At 47.1% G+C, this 27890-nt stretch overlaps 1 protein-coding gene across 3 annotated transcripts in view; it reads right to left on the reverse strand.

The window, feature by feature from the left end:
- KLHL18 (kelch like family member 18) overlaps nt 1–27890 on the reverse strand; it is a 53972-nt gene that overhangs the window by 7365 nt on the left and 18717 nt on the right. For 2 of the 3 annotated variants that reach the window (XM_028087138.2, XM_028087140.2), the window contains 6 exons: nt 13848–13978; nt 11325–11465; nt 7181–7379; nt 4613–4773; nt 3239–3375; nt 1621–1858 (listed from right to left, as the gene is read on the reverse strand). In XM_028087138.2, coding sequence (XP_027942939.1) covers nt 1621–1858; nt 3239–3375; nt 4613–4773; nt 7181–7379; nt 11325–11465; nt 13848–13978 — 1007 coding nt within the window. The remainder of the gene's footprint in view (nt 1–1620; nt 1859–3238; nt 3376–4612; nt 4774–7180; nt 7380–11324; nt 11466–13847; nt 13979–27890) is intronic. The other variant, XM_028087139.2, reaches the window with a different exon arrangement.

A 27890-nucleotide genomic window follows, 5' to 3' on the forward strand; every position in this document is an offset into this window, starting at 1 on the left:
AATTTCAAAGGGATGAAATGGAGCTGGGTCCATGCTACTAATAACAGGGCATTAACCACAGTGAGGGAAGGGGGTGCCCAGAGGACTTTCCTCCCAGACAACACTCCAAACTCTGTGACATCAAATCAAGGAAGTTGCCCAGAGCAGACACCCCAGGAAGAACAACGGGTTGCAGTGAAAGCAAAAAGGGCACTCATGGCTGGAGAAATGGAGTAATGAGTCATCCGAGGCCACAGAAGGCTGCAAGGCGCCCAAGGAGCAGAAAAGGGAAGCTCTGAGGTAGGGAGAGGGGGAGGAAGGAACCACAGACTGTTAGCTCAGGGAAGAGCAGATCATGTATACAAATTCTTTTCTTCCCAAACGAACCTACTGTGACCCTTTGTGAATCTGGTCTTATTGGTACATACAAAGGCAGACTCCTCCCGGCCCGAGGCCACACGCTAACACTGCAGAACGTGGTACGTGTGCCTCCTGGCCTGACACTTCTTGCTCGCCACACAGGTAGTCGCTTGATCTTACACACAGAAAACCCAGAGCAGGGCCAGACAAAGGGGCCTATCAGGCAAATGCTTGGGCCACAGAATTTACAAAGCAGAAAGGCCCTCGAAGAGCATCTGCCCCAGTGGTTTTCAAACTGCCCCTTTCAAAAACAACTCATGTAACTTTTCCCCTAAAGTTGGGCATCTGTCAAGGAAGCTCAATTCGTGAGAGAGAAATGCAGAACTGTTTTGGTTATAGGGGAACGGACCACTTCCTCTCCTCTGTCAGCCCCGGAAGAGAAAGCTGAGCGCCACTTGAAACTGGTGATCCAGGGTGGCCCTACTGAGGGCAGAAGAAGAGAAGACCCTGTCCAGTGACCCCCCCCACCCACCGCTCCAGAGCCCAGCCGTGCACATGCTCCACACGTCTGACGGAAGGGAAGAGGCCGCCTGCCCCTTCGGCACTGAGAAGGCTGAATGGAGGTGTCATTCAGATGCCCTCTAACTCTTCTTCAGGAAATCTGAGCAGGCAAGGGATGGAGGAGACTAGTATCTGAGTGTATTAAGAGACATAAACTTGGTCCACCTATGTGCTCACACCTAGCAGGGGGAGGGGGGGTGACTGAAGTGAAGCATGTTGCTATGGCTCACATACTCCCAGGGTGGCAGAAGCACGTGTGTGGCAGAGATCCGGGGGGTGGGGTGGGGGTGGGGAAGAGAGTATAAAGGACAACACTTCTCATGTCCTTTCATCACTAATAAAGTTAAATCCTCCTTATTCTTCAAGTTTCAACTTTAATCCCACCTCTTCCCTGAAATCTTCCAGACGTTTCCATCCAGTTTCTTTCCCTTCTAGAATCTTCCATAACATACATTTTCCATTCTTATCTGATACTTAAATAACAATACAACTTCCACATGTCCATGTCTCATCTCCCTAAGCTCCTCAAAGGACAAGGCAAGGACTTTACTTTTGAGCAGACGGGGCTGAGCTCCCGGGAGTGGCAGTGGCTGGCCTGGCTGCAGGAAATTCCCAGGCTGGCTTGTGTTTTATATTATTATGTGCCCCTGCCTGTCTAGCATGGCGCTCCCCAGATGCTCAGTGTGTATGCTCAGGCTGCACAAGTGGCTTCCAGAATACCTTCTCTTGCTATTCATGCTCCGCACTCTGGTCCACGTGTCCGTCTCTGGGTTGTAGACCTCCACAGTGCTCAGCCGTAGCTGGCCGTCATACCCCCCAATGGCATAGAGAAGCCCGTTCACCACAGCCACACCGACGCGGCTGCGGGCTGTTGTCATGGGATGGCACTTCTCCCAGCGATTGGCGATGGGGTCGAACACTTCCACCACATTCAGGGAATCACCTGCATAAAAATTTGCTACTCAAATTAAAACAAATGAGACCATGTGTTTAGATCACAGCTGTTGGGCACTGATTACATGGAATGTTCGACTTGACTCTATCAGTTCTTCCCACAGAAATACTCAAGCCAGATGGGCCCACTAAGATGTTTCAGCCGTGCTAACCTCAAACTGAATTCTTCAAGGAAAATCAGATCAGACAGGAGGCATTCACTTTCTAGAGGGCAGTTTTAAACTGCAATGAGGTATGCCACCTGCTTAAGGCCAAAGTCGAAGGGAGATGGACACACTGTTTCCCCAGTGCAGGAGGCATGCCCACAAGGAAGGGCATGGGTCCCCCCGCCGACTTTCACTTACTAGTGTGTGACCCTGGGCAAGGTGCTTTGTATCCCCACCTTCTGTTCTCACATGTGACATGGAGATAATCTCTATGGCAGAGTTATCGTCAGGATTAAATGACAGAATAGGCAAAGCACCTAGCATAGTTCTAGAACACACTAAGTGCTCAATAAATAGTAGTTATAGTAGGCAGGAATGATGATTCCAACCCTACCATTTACAACAGGGTTTTTTTTTTTTAGATCAAATAAAATAATCCCCCCTCCCTGTTTTATTCTATTGTGGGGCACTTCGCACCTACCACACTTCAGTGTTTACTAGCTGAGGACACCCCCTTTCCAGGACACATGGTTAACAAGTATATGGTAAACCGACTGGTAAACTGACCCATCTCTCATTAAGCTTCAGTTAAAAATGAAACTGCCCAGGACTGCCCACCACCTGCCCCCCTCCATGAGCCTGGACTGACCCAGAGAAAAGGGCGGCCTTCACGTGGGAGGTGACTCCGCCCTTTGCCACTATGCCACCAAGATTCAGGAGGCCACATTGCCCTCCCCATGAAATCTCCACTGCCCTGCAGTGGTGCCTGGGTGGGCAGGAGGGCAGAGGGCCTCATGAGCCTGCCTGAAAACTTGGCTGGGTAAGAGCTGCCGAGAACATGCTGACTCCAAAGCATGTGTGCACCGCGTGGGAGGCAGCAGGTGGAGAGAAAGCGGTATTATGGATAGTGGTGACCATGTATTTGGAGAATTTTCCTTCTTATGGTGACAGACATAGAGTCTAACCCCAGAGATCCATATGACCAAATGTGATTAGCCTGGTAACAGCTGGGTCCTGGACTGCATTCTACCCAGGGATGGTATTTAGCTCTGGTATTCTGACTTGATGGTATTCATACCTGACATGCTTTCACTGCATAGCATAATAGCTGTATCAAATCAAGAGGGACCAGGGTGTGACACACAAAGGAGGGGACCAGAGGACCAGACTAGGTTGTTTGGTGCCTTTTTATCCACAAAGTCCCAGACAGCGCCCTGCAAAGGGGAGCTGCAAGATACCTGCTGAGTTGAGGCCCCCCACGGCATAGATAAGGCCCGTGATGGACGTGCAGCAGCGAGGCCGAGTTCTGAAAGCCGGCAGGTGGGGCCGGCGCTCCGGCATGAGGTGATAGTCCTTTGCTTCGTCTACCAGGTCCCTGGAAGAAGGTGTTGCATGTTAGGACAGGAGGTATTTCTCCAAGTGGTCTACATTTGTATTTCCGAGTCTGGTTGCCCCACCCCCAACTGGAAGGGAAAAATGGGAGGAGAAGCCTTCTGGAAGGTTTGGTCTTGAACCCAAGTGAGTCCAGGGGGAACCACACACAGCTACTGAAACATGCTCAGAATCAGAGGGGCAGATGAGCAGAGCCCACCTCAGCGAGAGTAATGAGAATGAGTATCTTCTAATAGGCACACACGTAGCAGGAGGAGAACAGGGTGGTGGTACAACAGCTGGTGTTAGGGAGGTTCGACAAGCAGCCTGCACCCTGTCACCACTGAGACCCAGCTCTTCCTTCCTATCCGTCTGGCCCACACCCTGCAATGCACCATTCCTCACCCAGACTGTGGCAGCAGAAGCTGACTGCTGCTGACGGATGGCCCTGCCTCCAGTCCTGCCTCTCCAGTCCTCCAATCCACCCTCCACACTACAGCCCAAGCTGTCTAAGAACCTTTGATAGCTACCCATTGCCTACAGAATGAAGTTCAAACTCCAAAAGCCCCCTTGAGACTGCTTGTCACGGGGCCCCCCTACCTGCAGCCACACCTCCACCCCCTCCTGCCACACACCTTCATACGGCTCACACACAGCCACTGACTTCCTCTGGCCCTGCTGTGAATATGGCAAGCTGTGTGGAGGAAGGTGAACATTTTCCTTTGCTATTCTACTTTTATAATGATCCTCCTATATGGCTACCGCCTTCTGAGCTGTTTTGGGAGCTCCGCTGTGCCACGTCATCACCGATTTACCCTGGGTAAAAGTTTTCCATGCTGGTAAACATGTCCCCCCTTGCCCATCACTGTGGACGGGCCCAAACCCACCTGAGGCCAGTGCACTGACTAATGTTTACTGGAGAGGACAAGGAGCCCCAGGGAGTCACCACTAAGTCAGCTCCTGGAGATGCTAGGAAATCCTCAGGGAGTGTAGGGGAGGAAGCCCCTTCTGCCTCAATGCTCCCTCATGGCACATTTCTTTGCCCAAGAGGTCAGACTCGGGCTCTTTCAGGCTCTAGACACAAGGCAGATCAATCTGCGTGCCGTGAATTAGGACTGACCACTCCAAATCCTTCTACCCCTGAGCTGGAACACAAACAGCCTAAGTGGCCAAGTTCTCTTCTCTGCCTGCTCCCCCCCACCGCCCCCCACAGCATCCTGTGCAGGCTGGCCCTCGCTCACCTGCATTTGTGGCAGGAACGCACCAGGTCATCCTGCTGCACGCGGTCTGACAGGAACTGGGGCCGGCAGAGGGGCAGGCGGATATTGGACAACAGCTCGGGCAGGCAGGGCCCCCTCTGCTCCCGGTCATATCTGACCCAGGCCAACGCAGCTTCAAAGACCTGCCATGGCAGAGAGTGCAAGCCGTGTAGTTACTCCTCGCTCCCAGGGGCCACGTCCCCAGGCCCCCCAGTCTCGATGCCTCCACTCCCTATACTGAGGCAGTCCCTCAGGCCCATACATCTTTCCTCCTACTTGTCTCCTGAAGTCACTGTCTTCTGCTTCCCCAAGCTGCCCCATTTGGCCCAGCCTCTTGAAAGGCAAGCCTCAGTGACTGTAACAGCTTCCTGGCTTTCATCACATCCTCCTAGTGAAAAGCTGCACATGGTTCCTTACTCCTTTGTGCATCTCCCCACACTGTTTGCTTGTCTTCCCTCCTCGACCCCTCCACCCTCTGTTCTCACAGGCTGGCCAGTTCTCTGTGCACACTGTCCCTTTCACCTCGAAGGCCCCTCATATCCTCCTCTTCATCTAAACCCACCCCCACTTTCCTTAAGGCCTGGTTCCAGATTGATGTTCTCTGGAGCTTTCCCTAAAGGCTCCAGCCACGAGGGTACTTCCCTTTAAAACCTGGGATCCAATGTATAACCGGTAAACGAGCTGCCCCAGGTCATATTCATTAGTGGGAGAGCTTGGGACACGGCTTGCTCTTGGGACGGGGCTCTTCCCTGCACCTAAAGCGCCCGCACGGCCACACTCAGGGCCCCCTTTACTACTGCTCTTCGGACATTAGGGAAATGAGCCGAGTTGGGACTAACCTCCCAACAGCTTGCCTCCTAGAGCCTGGGGTTCCTCCTGCAGAAGCAGAGCTTCACGGCAGGCCAGGACTCCACACTGCAAGCATCCCAAGCTGCTCTACCTGGGGCCTTGGACAGGTTTCCCAGCGACTGGACCAGTGGAGGCCTTGCCGCAGAGGAGTTCCTCGCGTCTGCAGGGCCAGGTCCGAGCGTCTCACCCCGGCACCGGAGCCCTTCGCTGTCCAGCCCTGGCCACCCTCTGCTCCAAGTAATGTCTCCTCATGGTCCTCTTCATGTGTCTGTGCCACACCTCTGCTGATCAAAGGGATCGCCCTTTGCTCCTCCCTGACTGCTAACACCCTGCACTCTCATTTATTCACGCTCTTCTTGGCCACCCCTGGGAAGAGGTCTTCTTTGTCCTTCGAGGACCCTAGTCATTCAAAGGCTTCGCCTCTTCCATCAGTTTCAGTCTGCCGGTGCTGACCACCACCTCCAGTCCTTTCCCCTCAGTAACTGATGCCAACGGGCCTTTGACGCTGCTCCCTCTCTCTCAACCTCGCGCTCAGGGCCCCTCTGGCCCGCCTGCTCCCTGCCGTCTCACCCAGCATGGGCTCCGCGGATTCTGAGGTGGGTGCCCTCAGCGCCCATGCTGTGCACCTTCCTCCCTTAATCACGCCCACCTTGAAAAGTCTCTACCCTGGTGAGGTCCAGCTCTGTAAGTTCACCCCCACCTGCACTCTGCACCTGTGCCAGCATATGCAGCTGACAGAGCTGGCTGGTCCTTTCTTCTCTCTTTTTAGTAATTTCTACACCCAACATGGGGCTCAGACTCACAACCCCAAGATCGAGTCACATGCTCCTCCGACTGAGCCAGCCAGGCATCCCCTGGTGGGTCCATTCCAACTTTGTGGTCGGTAATCTCATCAGGCCCTGCTTCCCACCAAGCCCCTCTTCGTTTCCCTGGTATCATCCATTTCCTCTCCCGCTCCCAGAGGCCTGGCTCACGACTTTTCATCTCTCCTCACATTTCTCACCCTCCTCCCGATCCTCATTCTCAGGTAAGAAAATAGACACATGGCAGAAGAGAACGTCAGTAGAATCTGCCAGCATGTCCCTTCCCACCCTGCGCCTCCCCGTGCCCCTGGCTGCGGGGGTTCTCCCTCCTGTGGGGACGGACACGAGTGGCTGGTGCTCCCAGCAGGGATACCCCGTGCCCTCAAGCCGGCCTCTCGCTTCCTCCAGGACGTCATGTCAGCAGCCATTCTCCCCTTCCTCCTGCATCACTGACTCTTCCCTCTCTTCTGGAAAATTCCCACCAGTAGTCAAATGTACTGCCATTTTTCTCACCTTAAAAAACAAACCAGCCAACCCCTTCCAACTTCATATTCCTCCCCAGTGATTGCCCCAGTGCTCTGCTCTCCTTTAGAATAAGACTCTTTGAAAGCGTTATCTATGCTAATTTCCAGTTCGAGGCAGCATTACTTCTAATAGTAAATACTGGAAATCGCCTGACATCTAAGAATAAGGGGTGCAATGTTGATAAAATCCACTGAATGTAAGACACTGAAATGGATACAAAGTTCTCATGAAACATGCACATAGTGTAATGAAACAAACCCATAATAAACAAGCTGCACACACATGGTCTTCATGGAAAAAAAAAAAGAAAACAAAGATTAAAAAGAACAGGAGCCCCCGAGTCCCCTGCAGACGGCTACTGTGCTCTACAGACCTGCTCCTCTGACTTTACATTCAGCTCATCCCGAGACACCAGCTCGAGCACATCTTCCAAGGGCAGGGCCAGGAATTCTTCCGACATGGACACCTCCACAAAGTGCTGGTGGATGAAGCTGTTGGCTGCGTCGTACAGCACAGCGCACATCATGGTCTCAGCAAACTGGCGGACACCCAGGCAATTTTTGGGGTGGAGACTTTTGGCATAAGAAAAGATGAAAAGAAAAAATGTAGAGGAAGAATGGTATGTTTGGTCATTCTCAGAGCTACAGAATGGAGAAAACCCTGCTTTGCTCTCAGCTTGGCTGCAAACTCCGTGCATGATCCCAGGTGTGCTGCTCAGGACTCAATTGTGAAGGTTTAAAATGACACTGCCTGTTGGACCTAGTGTTCACTGTGTCTAGATGGGATGAGTTCTCTGGCAAGTCTGGGAAGCAGCTCTGAGGACAGAAGAATAGGAGAACACATACTGTTTGCTTTCCTTCAGCCGTTGACATTCTTGGTCAAATATCTACCTGTTCCCCACACGGGCACTGAAGTTGTAGAATGAGAGTTTAAACCATGCGGAGAGATGACTTCTCTAACACCAGGACCCTTACGCTTCATCTTCTGTAAACAGGAAGAAGTGCGGTTAGACTCTATGGTCTAACTGGACCCCCAGGAACACCAGCGGTAGCTACCACTCACTCAGCACCATCAGCGCGTCCGGTACTTTGCCAGCGAGAATCTTTTCAACAGCACTGCAGAGTAGTCATTACTTCCGTTTTTAGATGGAAAACTGAGGCTCAGAGAAACTAAGACACGTGCTCCCAGCCCTCTACAAGCCAAGTGGTGGTGTGGAGACTGAACCCCGTGTGCGTTTCCATGACCTGGAAGCAGACCTGCCCTCCTTGGGGCCGTCTGGGTAAATCCGGGCCCTGCGTCACACCAGGTGACATGGGAGGGTTCCTCAAGTGTCCGTAACAGCCTCACTTGGAAAAAGGTGAGGACAAGAGCTAGCCAGCTCCTACAGCTGTGGCCACGATTAAGCAAGAATGTGGCAAAGGCACTCAGCATGGTGCCTGGCGTGAAGTCAGCTGCTGTCTTAATTTTCATCGTGGTCGTTTTTCTTACTACTATTGCATGTGACAAAATCTCAAATGCACCCAACGTGGTTCTGAAATCTTGGTGACAGCAAGAGATTCTGGGGTTGGGGCTTTTCTGCTTTTCTTATTTTGACTTTGTGACTGATAATCTGTGGAGGGAGAAGGTGTTTATCAGATGGAAATTGCCCAGGTTTTCTTTATTAGACTGCTTGCTTTCCTTCCCTGCCATGTTGTTTAAAGTTATAGGCAGAGTTATACTCGCTAGCCAACAATCACCACTGTCCCCCAGCAGCAGACCTGAAGGGCAGAGTCTCTCAGGAGCCTGCCTTTGGGATAATCTAAATTCCACAAGCTGTTGCTTCCCTTCCAGCCTGAAGAGGCTCTGTCCATGGCTTTGGAAATCTCTGTGCATTTCCACAAAGGCCAGGGAAGCATGAGCACTGACTAACACTTAGGCAAGGCCGCATGGCCAGTCAGGAACACAGCGCTCAAGGTCAGAATGTCGGCTCAGTCATCAAATACCACCTTTCTCCTGGAGCACTTACAGGGACTGAATGAGATTTGTTTATAGGCCTTTACACACATATGGCAGATATGAGGCTCAACCTTCCCTGGGCCTCTATACCATGTGATTCACTGATTCCAACTGCAACGACATCAACTCAAGATGCCACGGACTGGGAAATGGATAGAGTCCAAAGACGTGGGAAAGGATGGTCAATATACTGCCTGGAGCACATTCCCATCTGCTGGCTCTCAGGTAAGGACTCCTGTACCTTGCCTTTGGCTGTCTTTGACTGGCATGGCATAATAAGGAGAGCAAAACACACCTTCAACTGAACTGGGCTTCTGCGTCGAAGAGGATGGGATGTGGGAAGCCTGCTTGTGAGGCAGCTGGTGGGGAAGGAGGAGGGAGGTCTACCATGCAGGAGAGGGCACCGTTCAGCAGATGAGCCGGAGGAAGATAAGAGGGAAGATGAACCCAAAGGGCAGAGGTAGACCCATATCTTCCATTAGCCACCTCACAACTGGCAACCACCTTCTTGACTTTGTCAGCAGGGAGGCCACAATAAGATGTAATGCTTTATCAGAAGCAGGAGGCAGTGACCTGAAGTCAGTCAGTCACTGGCTTGGTTCACTGATTTATCTGATGTTCTGATTCAATTCTGAGAAAAGAGTTTTGGAAAATACATAGCTCCAGTGCTCACCTAAAAACAAGGAGGCCCATACATCTGAAGGCTTGGAAAGGGGCCACAAGAAAAATATCAACCCCAACCTCATGGAAAACTCTGAGAGCTTTACAGCTTCTCTGTGCTGAAAAGACAGAAGTCCTGTCTTTTCCACTAACGCTCAGAATGGTTTCTCTCAAGTCATTAGTAATCACAGCTTGACAACAAAGGGCCCACGTGCTTGTCTTTGAATACAGGCACATGGGAAGGGGGCAGGAGGGACCCCCTAACACACTCCGCAGCCAGGCTCAGGGAGAACCACTCCAAGGAAGAGAGGCAGTGATGGTAACTACTGGAAAGAAAACAGAAAGCAGGTCAAGCCTCTGGGGCCTGTGGGAAGGAATAAAGACAGGAATAAGGTGTGAAGTGAGGCTCAGAAGGGATCTTGCAGGGCTGAAAGGGAGAATGTCAAGGACAGACTCATAATGTCAGGCTTTGTGCTTAAGTGCGTCTTCCCAAAATATCACTGATGCATGTAAAAACTCCACTGGTCTAAAAATCACTTTTCTAAGCATCTTTTGCGTGACACTCCTTTGTAAGAGGCTAGGTCCAGTATTGAGAGTGATGACCTCAAAAGCCCCTAGGTGGAGCTGTTGTCCCCTTGTGAGAGTGGCCAACTTAATCCTTTCCAGAATGCCTACTTAATCATTCTGAGCTCTGTGGAGACAGAGATAAACCAAGTCTGGCCTGTATCCTTAAGCAGCTCACAAGTGAGTAGGATAGCCAGTGTGTGCCTCACATCCCCCCGCATGCATCCCTCCAGCCTGACCCAGAAGGCATCCCAGCAGAGGGTCAAGCCAGGCTCTGGGGCTACATTGTCCTTCTGTGGTCTCATCTGTAAAACCTGAAATAGGACCTACGATGAAACCACTCACCCTGCACCCAGCAGCGTGCCCTGCATGCTAAGCATCATTACCATGGTTATTAAGACTAGCTGCACACACAGCAGTGCTCAGTGATGTCCATGAGCACCACGGGGGCAGGATGGGGACAGCAGGTGGGGTCCACAGAGCTGCTGAATGAGTTGGATTTGTGGAGCCGGAATGGGAGAGGGAGAGGTCAGCTCTAAGAGGAAATGAGGTTCAGGAGGGCAGATCTGAGACAGAGAGAATGCTGGTCTTCAGGCCAGGGACCTTGTGATCGCAGTAGCTCAGATGGAGACCAGGTCTCGTAGAGCACCACAGACGTTGTGTGGAGCCCAGCACTAACGTGCACCCCCAAGTCTCTAGTGCTTAAGAGGCAGCTTTGATCTTATGGCTAAGAGCTCCCCTTCTTGAGGGGGAGAAAGAGCCTTCTTATCAGCTTGGTCATCAAAGGGGCATTGCTGAACGCTGGACCTAGGTAGGGATATACTCCATGGTCCATACCCTAAGAGAGCACACAGTGATTGCTTCCAGGGGACTGAGGGGGGACACAGAGTTCCAGGAGGTGAAATTTGGGTGGGCCCCTAAAGAGTGGAAGGAAAAAGAAGTCAAGACATTCAAGGAGGGGAAAGGATCTACACAAAGATGGAGACAGGTTATGGAACAGAGAGGCAGTACGGAATCCGTCGGTTTGGTGGTAACAGTCAGCTAAGTTAGCACTGGTCAAACTGGGGGACCAGAAGAGGTGCGTGTCAGGTCAGGAGAGAGCACAGGCAGAGGTCTGTAAATCTGTTCCTCAAAGGTTCACCCCAAAGAACTGGGCACCACTCGACAGCGATTTGAAGAGTCAGCTCCCTGGCTCACTCCCTTCATAAAATTCTGTATGCCCAGACTGAGCGAATCGGCAGGGGGTTCCAGGAACGACCTGGGCGCGCTCCCCGCCATGGCCGAGTCCATGGCCTCACCGTTCTCGAAGGAATGTGCAGCAGGCGTCCTTGATGCTCTGCAGCTGCAGGAAGCTCGCCCCCATCAGCAACGACTGCACGTTCTGCTGGTCAATGGCAAGGTGGCCGTTGTAGGCAAAGTTGATCAGAGCCTCCAGGGCGCTAGAGAAAGGAGAGAAAAGATCCGCTTCAGAGACTCTGGCCCTCACTGAGCTGACATGCCTACCTGGGGAATGCGTGGGCCCTGCTCTAAAACCCATTTAGCCCATGCCCTTCGAGAATCTGCATGACAGGAATAATGACTTCACCAGAGTTGAAGAGTCATTCTACTTCGTAAGCTGTCTTTATTGCCCAAATAATCTTATTACAGAAAATTTTAAAAAGAGAAAGCAAGCACCCACAATCTCACTACTAAATGAGTCAAAAGTGGTTACTTTTTTGGGTTCATTTTTAGTCCCTATTCGCCTGCATGCGTAAATGGATACGGAGATAATCACATAATACTTACTGAGTCCTTTCCCATGTTGCTACACTGTCTTCATGTTTATCATTTTTAGTGGCTGCTATATAGTATTTCAACAGGCAAGCATGCCATAATTTATTTCCTTTATTGGTAGGCCTCATAGCTAATAACATCTTATTGCCATCATAAATAGCGTTTTTATTATTTCTTTGGGATACATTTCCAGAATGAGATGCCGACAAATTTTTCTGCCTTTCAATTCCCACTGGGAAAGAACTCCAAGTTCTGTCTCAGGGCTGCATGTGGTCTGGCCCCTCTCCGGCTCTCTGACCTCATCACCTTCCACTCTTAGCCCTCATTCTGTCCCAACATGCCGAACACACCCTCACCGCAGGGCCTTTTTGTACTGTCGGCTCCGCTTGGATGGCTCTGTCACCAGACGGCTCACTCCCTCACTTCGATTAAGGTCTCAGCTCAAATGTCACCTCATCACAGAGGCCTTCCCTGATCACCCTGGAATGACACAGACCCCCCACCATCGCTCACTTTACTGTTCTCGCCTCGCTTTCACTTGCCAACCCTATCATGCAAGTGTGTGGTTATGGTCATGGCCAGATCCCCACAGCTAGAAAGTTGGCACAAGAGGCGCTGTTTTCTTAGTGCTACAGCTCAGTGCCTCCAGCAGCACACATGACAGGTGCTGTCTACCTCTGTTAAATGAAGCACTTTGACTGTGCATGGCAATGAGCACAGCTCCTTCAGAGATACAGACCTCAGAGAAGAGAGTGTACAAGTGCCCTTGCAGACCCACTTCTGTGTCTTTCCTTATAAGTAGCTGGCCTGAGATTTCTGCCTTGCAGTGGGTATATAAATCCTCTCCACGTGCTGGGGCAGATCACTCTCAATCATCCAGAGGGTACTACGGTTTCCTGGCTCCTTTACCCCTCGTTTCCACCACTCTAAGATTAAGAAGGTAGGCAACAAATGACAGGTTACTGGGTGAGGTTGCCAACTCACTGCTTTGTTTACTGTTTCCCCTCCAACAAGAACGTCATTGCCCCGAGTCACCCTGTGTGTCTCATTTGCTACTGCATTCCCAGCCCTCAGAACAGTGCCACACACATAGCAGGGGCACAGTGGACCCTTGGATACAGCCTAGGTTATAAACATGCAGCCTCAGTTCACAGACTTGTAGCAAAATCAAACGAAGAATCTTTCACATAAACATCCTTCTCCCTTTCAAGGCCCAAAAAGGCACACTATGGAATATTTTATACAAAGTCTTCATATAGTCATTAGGAAGGTATTTCCACGAAGAGGGTCCAGTAGTAAGTGACTTTACATGTCAGGACAACGTTAAGGAAATGCCTGAATGACATGATTTCAGCAGTTATGGTACTGCCTCCTGCGCCTAAAATTCATCTAGGGCAGAATTTTGCAGCCTCGGCAGGACTGACATTTGAGACCAGTAACTGCTAGGGAGGGCTGTCCTGGACACTGAAAGGCATTTAGATGGGATAACTTTTGGGCTTACCCTCTTTGGGCTTCAATTTTCTCAACCATCCAATAACCATGATTTTGCCCATCTTCTGAATCTGTGTTGTCTCATGTAGTAGCTACCAGCCACACATGGCTATTTAAAATTATGTTAAAATTAATTAAAATTAAGTAAAATGTAGAATTCAGTTCCTTAATCCCACCAGTTAAAATTCAAGTGCTCAGTAGCTACATATGGCTAGTGGCTACCTTTCTGGAGAGTACAAACACAACATTCCCATCAGTGCAGAAGTTCGAACGGATGACTCTGTTCTAGACTGTCAGGGAGAGTACGGAATGAAGACACTTATTGGGAAAACTATTTTGCCGGCTATAATGGTTAGCACAGAAAAGTGCAGAGGATACCATTTTACCACCTTTGTACCCAGTCCTCATAAAAAAATAGCTTGGACGCTGGTCCCTATTAAATGTGTTACTTTAATAGTGCTGTGTCCCGCCACGGGCCTGCCAACAGCACCATGCACGGGGCTGAAGCTGCGCCTGGAAACCTGCAGACTGAGAGACCCAGTGGAGGAATTGAGTACCTGGGGTCCATTCCTTGCATTACAATCTCATCCTGCTTGCACTCCATCATGTCATTTGTAAACATAGCGTGGAAGTACGGGATTGAAGCTGCTAAGACGATCCGGTGGGCACTGAATTTGTGGTCCCCAATCTGTGGGCAAAGTGAGATACAAAGAGAGATACTGAGGAAGGCAAATACAAAACCCAACCGGCCCCTTCCCCGGCTTAAGCTTCTGCCCGTTGAAATGGTACTGGAGGCATCCCGGTACATGACAGATTTTATCATGGAGACCCCGAGAGCTTCAATTCCACATACTCCGCTGCAGTGGAAGAGCGCAAACAACACAGTTTCATGAGGCATTAAAATGGTTAAAAAAAAAATGGAAGCCCGAATGCTTCCAGCGGTAGTTTTTACTTCTACGGCAGTCGCACTGCCCTGTTCCCGACTCCCCGCCAACTCAGAGACCTGACTCTCTAACACATTATCCTGATCCCAGTTTTACTGAAGGCAGATGGAGGAGACAAACTGTCCAAGAACCCTAGAGCTCCTGACAGGAGGCTCCTCAAGAAGAGTAGATACACATACAGGAAGAGATGAGGAGAAACAAAACCAGACTTGAATAGGAGAACACGTGGGGATGAAGGACAGAGCAGGCATGGTGGGCACGTGTGCTGGGGGGCCTGGGGGCAACAACCGGGCTATGGTAGGCCTTGTGGAGCCCAGAGCTCCTCTTAGGAAAATGACCCCGGCAGCAAGTAGCTCAAGAGACTGGTACTGTGTACTGCTAGTGCTCTGCATGGCCCACAGGGCTCAGGTCACACAGGGACGGAGGCAGACTCTCTCCAACTTGTATCGAACCCTCCTGACAGACACATCCTTAGCCTGGGGAGTCCTATAACGTGCTTTCCAACTATCTGCCAAAAGGATAGTCCTTTTAACAAGCTTTGCCATTTATAGCTTCTAGCCACATAAACATTTCCACTTAAGAACTTCCTAGGCTTCAGAAAGAACAAAACAGTCTCCCCCCACCCCGCAAGTTCCACATTAGTGAAATGCCAGAGCATCTCACTACCTGATGCTCTTCTTGGTCACATTTACTCAAGGATTCTAGTTCAGGTTCTGTCACTAAGGCCTCTTTTTCACCACTTCAGGTTTATTGTCTGTAAGCTGTCCTTCAAGATCATAGAATCTTCCAAATACCAAAGGATCAATGAGGATCGACTCAGATTCTAGGATTTCCTCACATAATCCATGTGTGGCTCTTCTACTGGTGTTGGGGACATTAAATGGCTGTGTGCTTTGGAGGTTTTCATAATTGAAAAAAAAATCACAGTAAAACATGGAACTATTTCTTAAGTTGTTCTACAAAGTTTTTAAAACCAGCAGTTCCTGGTTCCCCCATTCCTGCTCTCAGGGGCTGCCTCTTTCTTCTGGTATTTATCTCCATTCCTTTTCTTTTTTTAAAAGATTTATTTATTTATTTTAGAGAGAAGTGAGCATGTGTGAGCGGGGGTGGGGGGGGAGGGAGGAAGGAAGGCAAAGGGGCAGAGGGAGAGGGAAAGAATCCTCGAGCAGACTCCCTGCTGATTGCAGAGCCTGATCCCATGACCCTGAGATCATGATTTGAGCCAAAATCAAGAGTTTGGATGCTTAACCAACTGGCCACTCACATATCCCTATCTCCACCTTTCTAAGCAATGTGCCTATAATAGTTCTTGAATTTTCACTTTTAGTTATTACTCGTGGTAGCACATCTCCAAACAACCCCCAATGATCCCTGCCTCCTGGCATTCACCCCCTTGCGCAGTCCTCTCCCACACTGTCTCAGGGTTGGTCTGTGTGGCTGACAGAATACAACAGAAGTGATGGTGTTACTTGAATGTATGTCACATTCACGGCTGGGTCATAAAAGGTACCGCACACTCCTTTTACTGTCTCTCCCAAATCACTCACTCTTGGGAGAGCCAGATAACAACATATCCCGAGGAGAGGTGTATGAAAAGGAACCGAGGCTTCTTCCTACCACTATCTGAATGAGCCTGGAAGAGGGCCCTCAGCTCCAGTCAAGCCTTCAGATGAACGCAGCTCAAGGTGGCACTGGACTGCAACCTCATGACAGATCTCGAAGCTACTTTTTTTTTTTAAGATTTTATTTATTTATTTGACAGAGAGAGACACAACGAGAGGGAACACAAGCAGGGGGAGTGGCAGAGGGAGAAGCAGACTTCCCGCGGAGCAGGGAGCCTAATGCGGGGCTCGATCCCAGGACCCTGGGATCATGACCTGAGCCGAAGGCAGACGCGTAACGACTGAGCCACCCAGGCGCCCTCTCTAAGCTACTTCTGCATTCCGAAGCTGTGAGATAATAAATATTTATTATTTTGAGTCACTAAGTTTTGGGGTAATTTGTTAGACAGCAAAAGATAACTATTATATTACCTACTTAATTCCTGTGATGGAAGATCAGGATTTTGTTCTGACACTCTCTTCACATACAACTCCACTTACTTTCTCCATCCTTCCATTATAATTATGTCTACTCTCGGTTAAATTAAGAGTTGCATTATTAGGTCTATGTGAATATTACATGTAGCCAAGCCATGATGTATGCTATGATTACATTTCCTTTCTTGTGTAATTCCGCCCCCCCCCGGAGATAACAATAAAGTGTAAAACTCCTTTTAATATGTTCAGTCAGGTACCCTAGCAGTATGTTCCTGCTTGTTCTGGAGGCATCCCTACTGGAATTTTGTCCTTGTAGGAATCTCACTTCACCTACATTGGAATCCATTTCCCAATGTCCATTTAGTCTTCTTCCCGATTTATTCCCTTGTTCTGATGAAAAGCATCTTCTAGCAGAGTTGCCTAAGAAAGGGTATCCTATAAACTTTTTACTCACAGCACTCTGACACCAAATGTGTGGGTTTTATTTTTCCCCTCACACAAACCAATTTTCCAACTCGCCAGAAACCAACTGGTATCCTGTAATATAATTCAAATCTGGCATGAACTGCCTAGGGTCAGTGCAGGTTAAGGGCTCAGTCCCACAAGACTGCCCCTGCTTCTGATGCAACTGCAAGTCTGGGCCACTTGTGCTTCTCAGCAATTGGCTATAAAGTCGGGGAGGGGTGAGGGTAGGAGGTGTGAGTGTTCCCCACAACTCCCTCCTCAGGTGTGATAATTTGCTAAAATGGCTCACTGAACTCAGGGAAAAGTTTGCTTACTGTTACTGGTTTATCACAAAGGATACAAAAGAACAACAGCCAGCTGAAGAGGTACATAGCATAAGGTCTAGAAGGGTCCTGAGCACAGAGCTTCTGTCCCTGTGGAACTGGGGTATACCACCTTCCCCACACGTGCCTATGTTCACCAACCTGGAAGCTCCCCAGCAGTCAAGGGTCAAGTTGGAACTGAAAAGTTCAACCCCCTAATCATATGGTTGCCCCATCTGGCAACCAGGCCCATGTTGAAAGCTATCCAGGGGTCCAGAGTCATCTTATTAGCATAAACTCGGGTGTGGTTGAAAGAGGTTTCTTATGAATAACAAAGGACACTCCTCTCAGGAAATTCCAAGGTTTTAGAAGCTCTTGTGTCAGGAACTGGGAACAAAGACTAAATATTATAATAAAAGATGCTCTTATCACCCCTACCACTCAGGAAATTTCAAGGGTTTTAGAAGCTCTGTGCCAGGAACAAGGGAAAAAGACCAAATACATATTTTTTTTTTAAAGATTTTATTTATTTATTGGAGAGGGAGAGGGAGAGAGAGCACAAGCAGGGGGAGGGGCAGAGGCAGACGGAGAGGCAGACTCCCTGCTGAGCTGGAAGCCCGACACAGGGCTCAATCCCACAACCCTGGGACTGTGACCTGAGCTAAAGGCAGGAGTTTCACTGATTAAGCCACCCAGGTGCCCTCCAAATACACATTCTCATTATATCACACCATCATAGGGCATATGCGCAGTATGTCTGAATATGTCTTTGTTAGCCTTCAACTTGGGTGATAGTTTAGCTGCCTATAAAATTCTAAGTTGGGAATATTTTTTTCTATCAGAATTCTGAAGGTATTGCTCCATTGTCTTCTACTTTGTTGCTTCTGAGAAATTTAATGCCCTTCTGAACACTAACCCTTAGTATATGACTATTCACTCTAGAAGCTTTTAGTGCTTTCTCTTTATCCTCAGAGTTCTGAATTCTCACAGGGTTATACCTTGGTGTTGGTGTCCTTTCATGCATCATGCTGTCTCAATCTACAGACTTTATTTCTGTTCTGGGACTACCTTTCCATCCTATTTCTTTGATAATTTCCTCCTCTCTATTGTCTATTTTTTCTCTTCTGAAATTTCCATGAGTCAGGTGTTAGGCCTCTTAGAATGATCTTGCATTTTTTCACCTGTTCCCCATTTCCCACCTCTTTCATTTGGTCTATCTCCTGGGAATCTTCTTAAAACTTTATCTTTCAAAATTTCTGTGTTGTAGCTTTTTATAAGGCTATGGTATTTTAATTTCCAAGAGGTATTGTTTTTTGAAGGTCCCCCACCACACTTTTTTTTTTTAAGATTTTATTTATTTATTTGAGAGAGAGAGAATGAGAGAGAGAGCACGAGAGGGAAGAGGGTCAGAGGGAGAAGCAGGCTCCCCGCCGAGCAGGGAGCGCAATGTGGGACTTGATCCCGGAACTCCAGGATCATGACCTGAGCCAAAGGCAGTCACCTAACCAACTGAGCCACCCAGGCACCCCACCACCACACTTTTTATTGAAAGAATCGTATTCATCTTTCATGAATGCTGTATTTTCTCTAACCTCTCTCAAGATATTATAGTTAATTTTTTTCTTTTTCTCCTCCTCCTCCCTGCTTTTACTATTTCCTCTGAGTTCTTTTTTCCCTCATTTGCTTTGGTCTCTGTCTTTTATGCTAGAGGCTTGCTTTAAATGTTTTGTGAGGGGCGCCTGGGTGGTTCAGTCGCTTAAGCGTCTGCCTTGGGCTTGGGTCATGATCTCAGGCTCCTGGGATCGAGCCCCGCATCGGGCTCTCTGCTCAGCAGGGAGTCTGCTCTCCCTCTCCTGCTCCTGCTTGTGTTCTCTCTCTGTCAAATAAATAAATAAAATCTTTAAAAAAAAATAAAAATAAATGCCTTATGACACTTGGCTATCTGCTTATATTTTTAGATCTAAAGTTTTATGTGGGGGTGGCTAGGCTCATCAACTGGTGGACTTCACATCAGGGTGATCAAGCAAGAACCTGCCATTTTATTGAGGACTGCTAAAGGTAGTATCTTTAGGACATTTTCTCTGAGGCAAACTTTATCAGAGACAGATCTTCCAATCTCTTGCATGGGAGTGTCTGCCTGTAGGTATTCTGGAAACTGGGTGAGAGAGGGGGATAATCCTACCATTCACTATTTAGACCTTTGTCTTAAAGCCCTTATTTTCAGTTTTGCTCCATATTCCATCCCCTCTTCTATGTTTGGTATGCCCCTGGTTCAATGTGGAAGACTAAAACTCCTGTCTCCTGGGAAAGTGGGGGAGGAGCTGTAGGCAACTAATTGCTTTTCACACAGACTTTCAACTAATCTTCCTGTTTTCAGTATTTTGCTTCTCCAATTTTGGAGCTATTCCAGGGTTCTGCATTACAAATCCTCTCTCCTTTATTTCTCCCCCAGCAGGCACTTTCAGTTCCTCTGGCTCTCTAAGTTCATCACACTTCAGACTTTCTGGCTGCAACATTCCATTGATCTCCCATTTGCTAATATCTCTTCTCCCTCTTACTATCATTTTAATGGTATTACAGCCGGGCACAAGGGTTCAATTAGTTGTGTTAAATTGCCATGCATTTATTTTTCATCTGGAAAGTAAACAGAAGACAAAAGAACAAACTGTAAGTGCATAAACTAGGTGACCTGGTTTCCCCAAAAAGCTCAGCTAAAAAGACAGGCCTATCTTGGGATATGCTAGCCAGATTACAACTGGATTCTGTGTTCTGTTAAAAGGAAGGACAAATCTGTCTTTATCTACAAGAGGGAGACCAAGATGGGAAAAGGTCTGGAAGCTACATCTTATGAGGAATGGTTAAGGATAGCTCATTTGTAAAACATAATTTTGGGGGGGGGGACACAGTAGCTGTCCTCAAACCCTAGAAGGGCCATTACATGGACAAGGGCAGATCTAGAAGTGACAGGGGGGCAGACTTTAGTTTTATTATAAGGAATAAGAGCCTATCATCACCTAAGAATGGTTAGGGGAGTCCTTCACCAGTTCCAAAATTTTAAGGGAACTTCCAATTCTACAATCGTAGGATACCACATTTTTGTGAAAAGCTTTAAAAAACCCAAATACTCTCATTTATAATCTGTTTAAAAAGTCACTTAAAAAAAGAGATGTTCATTTATTGAGTTCCTTTTTGCTAAGTACCTTTTACACATTCTTTTCTCATTTTAGTCCTCATGGCAACCTTCTACATTAAGTAGCTGCTGCGAATTTCATTTTGTAGAAGAGGAAACCAAGATTAAAAGTTAGTAACTTGCCTTTTATGTAAAAGAGAAGGCATTCTGCTTAAGCTGTTTACTAGTGGACCTTGAGAGGGACCCAGTAAATAACACACCTCCTCCCAGCTTAAGTTCTCAGCCAAGTGGGAAATTTTTAATAATAAAAAACCTACACATGATAAACATTATACAGAATTAAACACACACAGACACACCAGTGAATGAAAGGAAAGCTGGGGAAATCTGAGTAAGAGTGGCGGATTAAGTCAAGGTCAATACCTAGTCGTGATGCTGTACTACAGGTCTGTGAGCTATTACCATAGGGGAAACCGGGCAAAGGGTACAAAGGATCTCACTGCTCCTATTTCAAATAACTATATGCGAATCTACAATGATCTCAAAATTAAAAGTTCACTTAAAAAAAGGGACAGAGGCCCCTGGGTGGCTCAGTTGGTTGAGTACCTGACTCTTGGTTTCGGCCCAGGCCAGGATTTCAGGGTTATGAGATTAAGCCCCATAATCAGCGCAAGACTCTGCTTGAGATTCTCTCTCTCTCGCTCTCCTTCTGCCCCTCCCACTTGCGTGCTCTCTAAAAAAATAAATCTTTAAAAACATAAATACAAAGCAAATGGGTAATAAAAACATTCTTTTATTACTGACAAGTCTAATACTGTAAATTAAGGCCTACATAGGAGGACAAGCGTGTTCCCTGTTTTGACATCTTGAATTACACAGACCCACGCAAAGGCCACTTTCTCCACTGATCTGCAATTATACTGTTACCTCAAATCTCCCCACTTCTCCATTCCTAAGGTGGCAAAGAAATGTGAAGCTGTGCAACAGAATTTACAAAAAAATAATCAGCAACATATAACTGGTTGGTCAGAAAGGCAATACTACTTGGCATACATCCCTACCTTTAATCACATTTTGCTATGCCCACTTTCAGACAATACTTGTTTAAAAGTATTACCAATAGGGGCGCCTGGGGGGCTCAGTCAGTTAAGCGTCTGCCTTTGGCTCAGGTCATAATCCCAGGGTCCTGGGATCCAGCCCTGCATTGAGCTCCCTGCTTCTCCCTCTCCCACTCCCCCTGCTTGTGCTCCCTCTCTCGCTGTGTCTCTCTGTGTCAAATAAATAAATAAAATCTTAAAAAAAAAAAAGTCAGGTTCCAAGTCCAAGCTAGGGCAGAAGGAAAGAAGTCAATCTGTGGTGTAATGAAACACTCTGAGCTAAAAGAGTTAAACTCATGACCACATATGGAAGCTGCCTGGGCTGGATCAGTATATCAGGTCTCTGTGCACACAGCACACACCTAGCGCCTGTGCTCACACTACCACTTAACAAGCATGTGTATCGGCACCAGCCACATAACCAATGTGGGATGATATGCAATGACTAGCATCTACAAAGTAAATTAGGGGCAATCACAGGACTTCCTGGGTACATAAACACCTCCAAAATTGCTTCTAAGGAAAAAAAAATCAATTCCAACTGAGAGCCCAAACAAATTCCACTTAAAACTGCAGCAAAGACTCAGCACTCGTGCCACTTGGCTTCTACAAAGAGTGGATGCAGAACCTCTTTTTAAGCAGGGCTCTGTACAATAGGATCTGGAGAGGAGACTGAAGCATTCCTGCTCACCTATAGGATTCCTCCATATATTTTTTAAATGATGAAGCCCCTGTAGCTTAATGCCTCTTAACAGCTTTGTTTGGAAAATTAAGAGATAATGGAGTTATACAAAGGGGAGGAAGATAAGGTTTTAAAGTCAATGGGTGGCTTAAATCTGCATGTGCTGCAACTCCTCTATACTTGGTTTTAAAAATCATGGAACACACTATTCCTCCAATGAATGTTAAAAATCAAAGTGGCATCCAGGATGTAAGGAAAGATATGAAAAGGAAAGTAATGTGATGTGAAGCTGGAAAAGTAGATACGGTATTCAGGAATTCTACATTTTACTTTAAGATTATTAGGAAACCAGGCAAAAGTACTAAGGAAGGGTCTCTAAAGCGATGGGGTCACTCTCTGCAGGGAGAACATTAACTGGGAGTTGCCATTCACTTAGATCAGAAATGACAGAAAGGGGCTGCTGGGGGTAGAAGATCGAGTCAAGTTTTCGACAAGATGCCACCGACTGCCTGGGAGGCATCCAAACAGAGATACTGTGTAGGAAGTGGATAGGTACGTCTGGAACACAGAGAAATGGAGTCTAGGCTCAAATGACACTTTTGGGAGTCATCAGTGTAGAGACAAGAAGAGGTCACTGAGGGAGAGAGCTCAGAGCCTGAAGAGGGTGTAAGACAGCCTTGAGGAACTCTAACATTTAAAGCTCATCTAGAAGAAGATGCTTCTGCAATGCAACAGAAGGAAAGGACAGAAAGGAAGAGCAAATGAGAAGAGAAGCAAGGATGCCTGGAGGAAGGGAAGAGCGTGGGAGCCGTGGCGGTGAACACGGAAGCTAGAAGGTCCACATGAGCAAGCACCAGCAAGGTCACCTTTTACAGGCCTCCTCCCTCCTTGGCTTCCCAACTTATGAGATCATTCCTATTCCTCTGACTTCTCAAGAGTTTTTGAGAAGATCACACATGAAGGAGTATGAAAATGGTTGATATGAATGTCATTTGACCAAATCACCACAGTCACCCCAAATTTCTGAAGTTCCAGTGGAAAAAAAGTATGGTCCTGTGCAGACCACGCTGATGTTGCTGCCAATCCTGGGTCTTGTTTGGAGGGATGGATCTGTGATTTGTCCCAGCTTGGCCACCAATGGGATAGGACTCAAGGGCACATTTACAAACCTGAGGTGCTCCACAATGGTACACAGACGAATAAATAACCGGATGGATGGGCTCTAGAGAAGACTGAAGCTACTTAGCTTTTTCTGAGTGGGGCCTCCTAACTGCAATGTTGGGCTTATTAAATTAAGTGATATATAATACACGTGAAAATACCGTAGCACAGTGTCAGGCACTTAGCAGAGATTTAACAAAAGTTATTGTTTTGCATCCAGCTGAGAGCCACAGCCCTATTTAGTCTCCTATGAGACTAAGATATAAATAACTGAAATCCTCACGAGTTCAGATTCACAGAGATTAAAACTCTGAGTTTCAGAGCCAGCTCTACTACAGATATAAGGGAGCTGCCCAGTTACTATGCTTTGTTTCCAGGTTGGACTGGATTTCCAGGTAGGATTACTACTTATGGTGGTATAGCAAGGAATATAGTAAAAAAAATTTAAGATTCTCAAGAGAAGCACTATAAATGCTGGTAAACGGTACTGTGATCAACCATGCTATCAGACAATACTAGAAAGCACAGCATTAAACGTCAAAACATGTGCCCATCTCTTTTATCTGCTCATCCCAGGGGAGACAGACAGCACAAGCCATACGGTACATACATATTGCGCCAGCTTCCAGGCCAGCTGTTCTTTCTGTAATAATCCAGGCAAATCTCTTCCCTCCACCCCTGAACCTCAGTTTCTTCATCTGTAAATAAGGGGCTCTAACTGGATCAGGTTTCTCGACAGTTAGTCACTGTATTAATAACAGTAGTCTAACACGAATTCAGTAAAGCTTTTCTTTTTGATCATGATGGCATCTACATACATATGAAAAGTAATTATACACACATCTTAAAGGCATCATTTCTCTGGCCAACAGATTGCAGCACGTGTGGATATGAGGGCCCTTAGCAATAACTCTACAGAAGCCCGGGGGCACAGAAACCTCTGTAGGTTCTCCAAGGCTCCTCCTGGTTAGTAGAGTTTGAGACTATAAGCAAAAGGAACCAGAAATCCTGAGCACCTCATCATCCACCTAAGTTTTGACTTGCCTTAACACACACGTACACGCGTGTGCGCACGCATGCACACACACCTAGCTTCCACGTTCTTCTTTGGAAAGACTGGGAAATTTTCCATTCACAGCCCTGCTTTGGTGGTATCTTTAGATCAACAGGGATAGTATAGCATGACACCACAAATTCTGTACCCTATCAACAGGCAGGTGGGGCTCAAGATTCAACCAGCTGCTTATTCAAGCAGGAAAAGCAGCAGGGCAAAATCTGAGTTGGGAGTAATCTGAGACAGGTGTTCCCAAAGAAAGCAAAAGATATGCCCAGAACAGATTTCCCTTTGATGGAAAACAATTTGATACTATTGCTCCTACCTTCAAGCATCTCACAATGAACATAGATAAAACACTAAGTGAACAGTTAAGTGCCCAGCCTGTACAGACAGATTACCCGTGGGGTAAGTGGGATATAAGACTAAGCTTCCAGGCAGTCACAAGAGATGCTGAAAGTGCATAATGGTAATCCATAATTTTACTGAGACACAAATTTGAATCACAAAGGCTATGAAGCTGGTGTGAGAATGTGTCTATGAAATGGAGATGTAGTACGGATGGATTAATCTCTAAAATTCCTTTAGCCTAGAAAATCAATAATTATAAATCTTTTAAGACAGACAGCATACCATTGTAGATAAGAATAAGTACTCTGGGGGCACCTGGGTGGCTCAATCGGTTAAGCGTCTGCCTTTGGCTCAGGTCATGATCTCGGGGTTCTGAGATGGAGACCAGCATCAAGCTCCCTGCTGAGTAGGGAGCCTGTTCTCCCTCTGCCTACCACTTCCCCTGCTTATGTTCTCTCTCTCTCTCTGTCAAATAAATAAATAAAATCTTACCAAAAAAAAAAAAAAAAAAAGAACAAGTACGGCTGGAGCTAGATGCCCTGGGTTCAAATCTAGATTCTGCTGTTTGCTAGCTGTGTGACTATGGGCCAGTTATTCAACCTCTCTGAGCCTCAATTCACACATCTGCAAAATGGGGTTAAACAGTACCTCTCTCATGGGGTTATTGTGAGGATTAAGTTAGCTAACAACCATAAGGCATTTAAAACAGTGCACAGCACATATTGAGTGCAATATAACTGCTTGTTAAATAAATAAAATGTTCTCAAATTTAAAATTTTATGAAGTTATTTTTAAGACCTTTAGAGAAGGGGTCAGCAAATACAGTCTATGGGCCCAAATACGGCTTGCCTCTGTTTTTGTGTGGCCCATGAGCTAAGTGTAGTTTTCACATTTTTATATATATTTTTGGGGGGGGGAAAGTCAAAAGATGACTGATAGACTAATACTTCATGACATGTAAAAATCAAATGAAATCCAAATTTTGGTGTCCACATACAAAATTTTATTGGAACACAGACATGTCCATACCATGGCAACTCTAAGTAGCTCTGACAGTGATCAATGGCCTGCAAAGCCAAAAATATTTACCACCTGCTGACCTCTGCTCTAGAGTCACAGGGAACATATTATGAAGAGGGATGTGAATACATTCTCTATCAGAATGTATTCAGAAGATGCTGATCACTTATTTAAGACCCCCTCAACCCACTTCACACCTGATCTGCTGGTATTCACGACTCCTCCTGCTGAACTAGTATGAACTGTCGGCACTTTGTGGAATCCACCACCGAGATAAACAGGGTCTTCTACAAAATGCTCCTTTTATTTTTTTTTATTTTTTATTTTTTAAAGATTTTATTTATTCATTTGACAGAGAGAGAGAGAACAAGTAGGCAGAGAGGCAGGCAGAGGGAGAGGGAGGAGCAGGCTCCCCGCAGAGCAGGGAGCCCGATGTGGGGCTCGATCCCAGGACCCCGGGACCATGACCTGAGCCGAAGGCAGCAGCTTAACCAACTGAGCCACCCAGGTGCCCCAAAATGCTCCTTTTAAAAAGGAAATGAGCTAAGCCTGAAATAGAGGCATTCACACTCGAGCCATTAATGGCCTGTATGGGCCCTGCCCACCGCCAATGTGTCTTTTTTTTAAACTTCAGTTTCTTAACCATAGTTACACAATTATTCTCTCTTTCTGCCCCCCGCCCCGACCCCTACACCCACGGAGTTTCACTGCTAATTAGGCTCAGCAATAAAGCAGCCTTGTCCATCCGAAATGTCAGAGGTAGACTGCATGGAGATGCCTGAAAGCACCTGCTTTCCTACCTCAGGTATCAACCAACACCTTATTCAGCAAGCGCCAAGCACAAAGCCAGCTCAAGCCAGCACTCCACCCCCCAAAGAAAATCTTACTCAGATGTTAGACGAGTAGGGCTATCCCATGCTAGAGATGTCAAGCCACAGTCACACGCACTACATTTTTCTGTTCTTACCCACTCCGGTGGACTTCAGACTCCCTGAGGGGAATAAGGGTCTTATACATCCCTTATATAGCTCAGTAAATAGTCACTGAAATTAAAATACCAACTCTACCCTCAATTCAGCCCAGAAAGTCAACAATTCCCTGTGAAAATAAATTCACCCTGAAGAAGAATGGCAGTTTCACTGAAGGTTACAGTCAGAATGGACAGCAGCTCTCTTGGTTAAATTTAGAAAAGCATATTGAAGATTAAGCAGGGGGCCTTATGATTTCCTACCCATGTCCTTCAAATTTTTCTTACATACATAAATAGGTACAGTAAATCTTCAAATAACCGTAACACTTGAGGGCTACTACCATGACATTCTATCACTTACCATTAACTAGATATAGCTCTCTAAATTGCTATATAATATAGATAAAGCTATTAACTATATATTAACAATGCATAGTGCATTAACTATCAATTATCTATAATGTAATGATGATGATCCATTACTGAACTATTTTAGGTTACTTGAAGGTTAACAGAAAACACTTGTGGTTCAATACATGCCACTAAAAACCTCCCAAAAATGCGACTAGCTATAGACTCCATCTCATGTCAGCTCTGTCTAGTGCTCCTTACCTTCTTCTGGGATCTTCTATCTTCATTCCAACCACACTACATAACACACGATCTAAAAGCCCTACCAATAAGACCCTTCCTCATGACTTTTGAAATGAGAAAGAAGGACAATCCCCCCAGAATAGCAAGGAACCATCAGATGCTCCACCACCACCATGTATGAAAAACCAGTCTGCAGTGGGAGGAGGGTGTTGACCATGGAGGGAAAGTGTCTTAGCAGCATTTCAGTCCCTGGCCCATCATCAACACTGTCTTTTCTCCAGTTTGATTACATGAACCAATAAATGGTTGGTCTTGCTGAAGGTAGTTCTGCTATTAAGAGCCAGAGTTCTGAGCACCGTGGTCCAGAGAAAGCCCTGGGGGAAATCAGAAAAAAGGGACCTTCCTTCCTGGCTTTAGTAGATAGGCTACATCTAAAGGTGGCTTTAGGGGTGCCTGGGTGGCTCAGTCGGTTGGGCGGCTGCCTTCAGCTCAGGTCATGATCCCAGAATCCTGGGATCGAGGCCCACATCGGGCTCCCCGCTCAGTGGAGAGCCTGCTTCTCCCTCTCCCTCTGCCTGCCTCTCTGCCTACTTGTGCACTCTCTCTGTCAAATAAATAAATAAAATCTTAAAAAAAAAAAAAAGGTGGCTTTAGCTCTGAATGGGCTCTTGTGGTGCCTCAAGGCCCCCATTCTGCTCACCAGTCAGGTCTTAAAGGATTATAACACAGGAAACAGTGAAGAGGTCATTTCTCCCCAAACTGATGGGCAGATTTGATGCAACTCCTATCAA

The sequence above is a fragment of the Eumetopias jubatus genome, unplaced genomic scaffold (genome assembly GCF_037043125.1).
Source record: "Eumetopias jubatus isolate StellerSeaLion01/CBP00866 unplaced genomic scaffold, mEumJub1_p1.0 scaffold_1, whole genome shotgun sequence".
Lineage (NCBI taxonomy): Eukaryota > Metazoa > Chordata > Mammalia > Carnivora > Otariidae > Eumetopias > Eumetopias jubatus.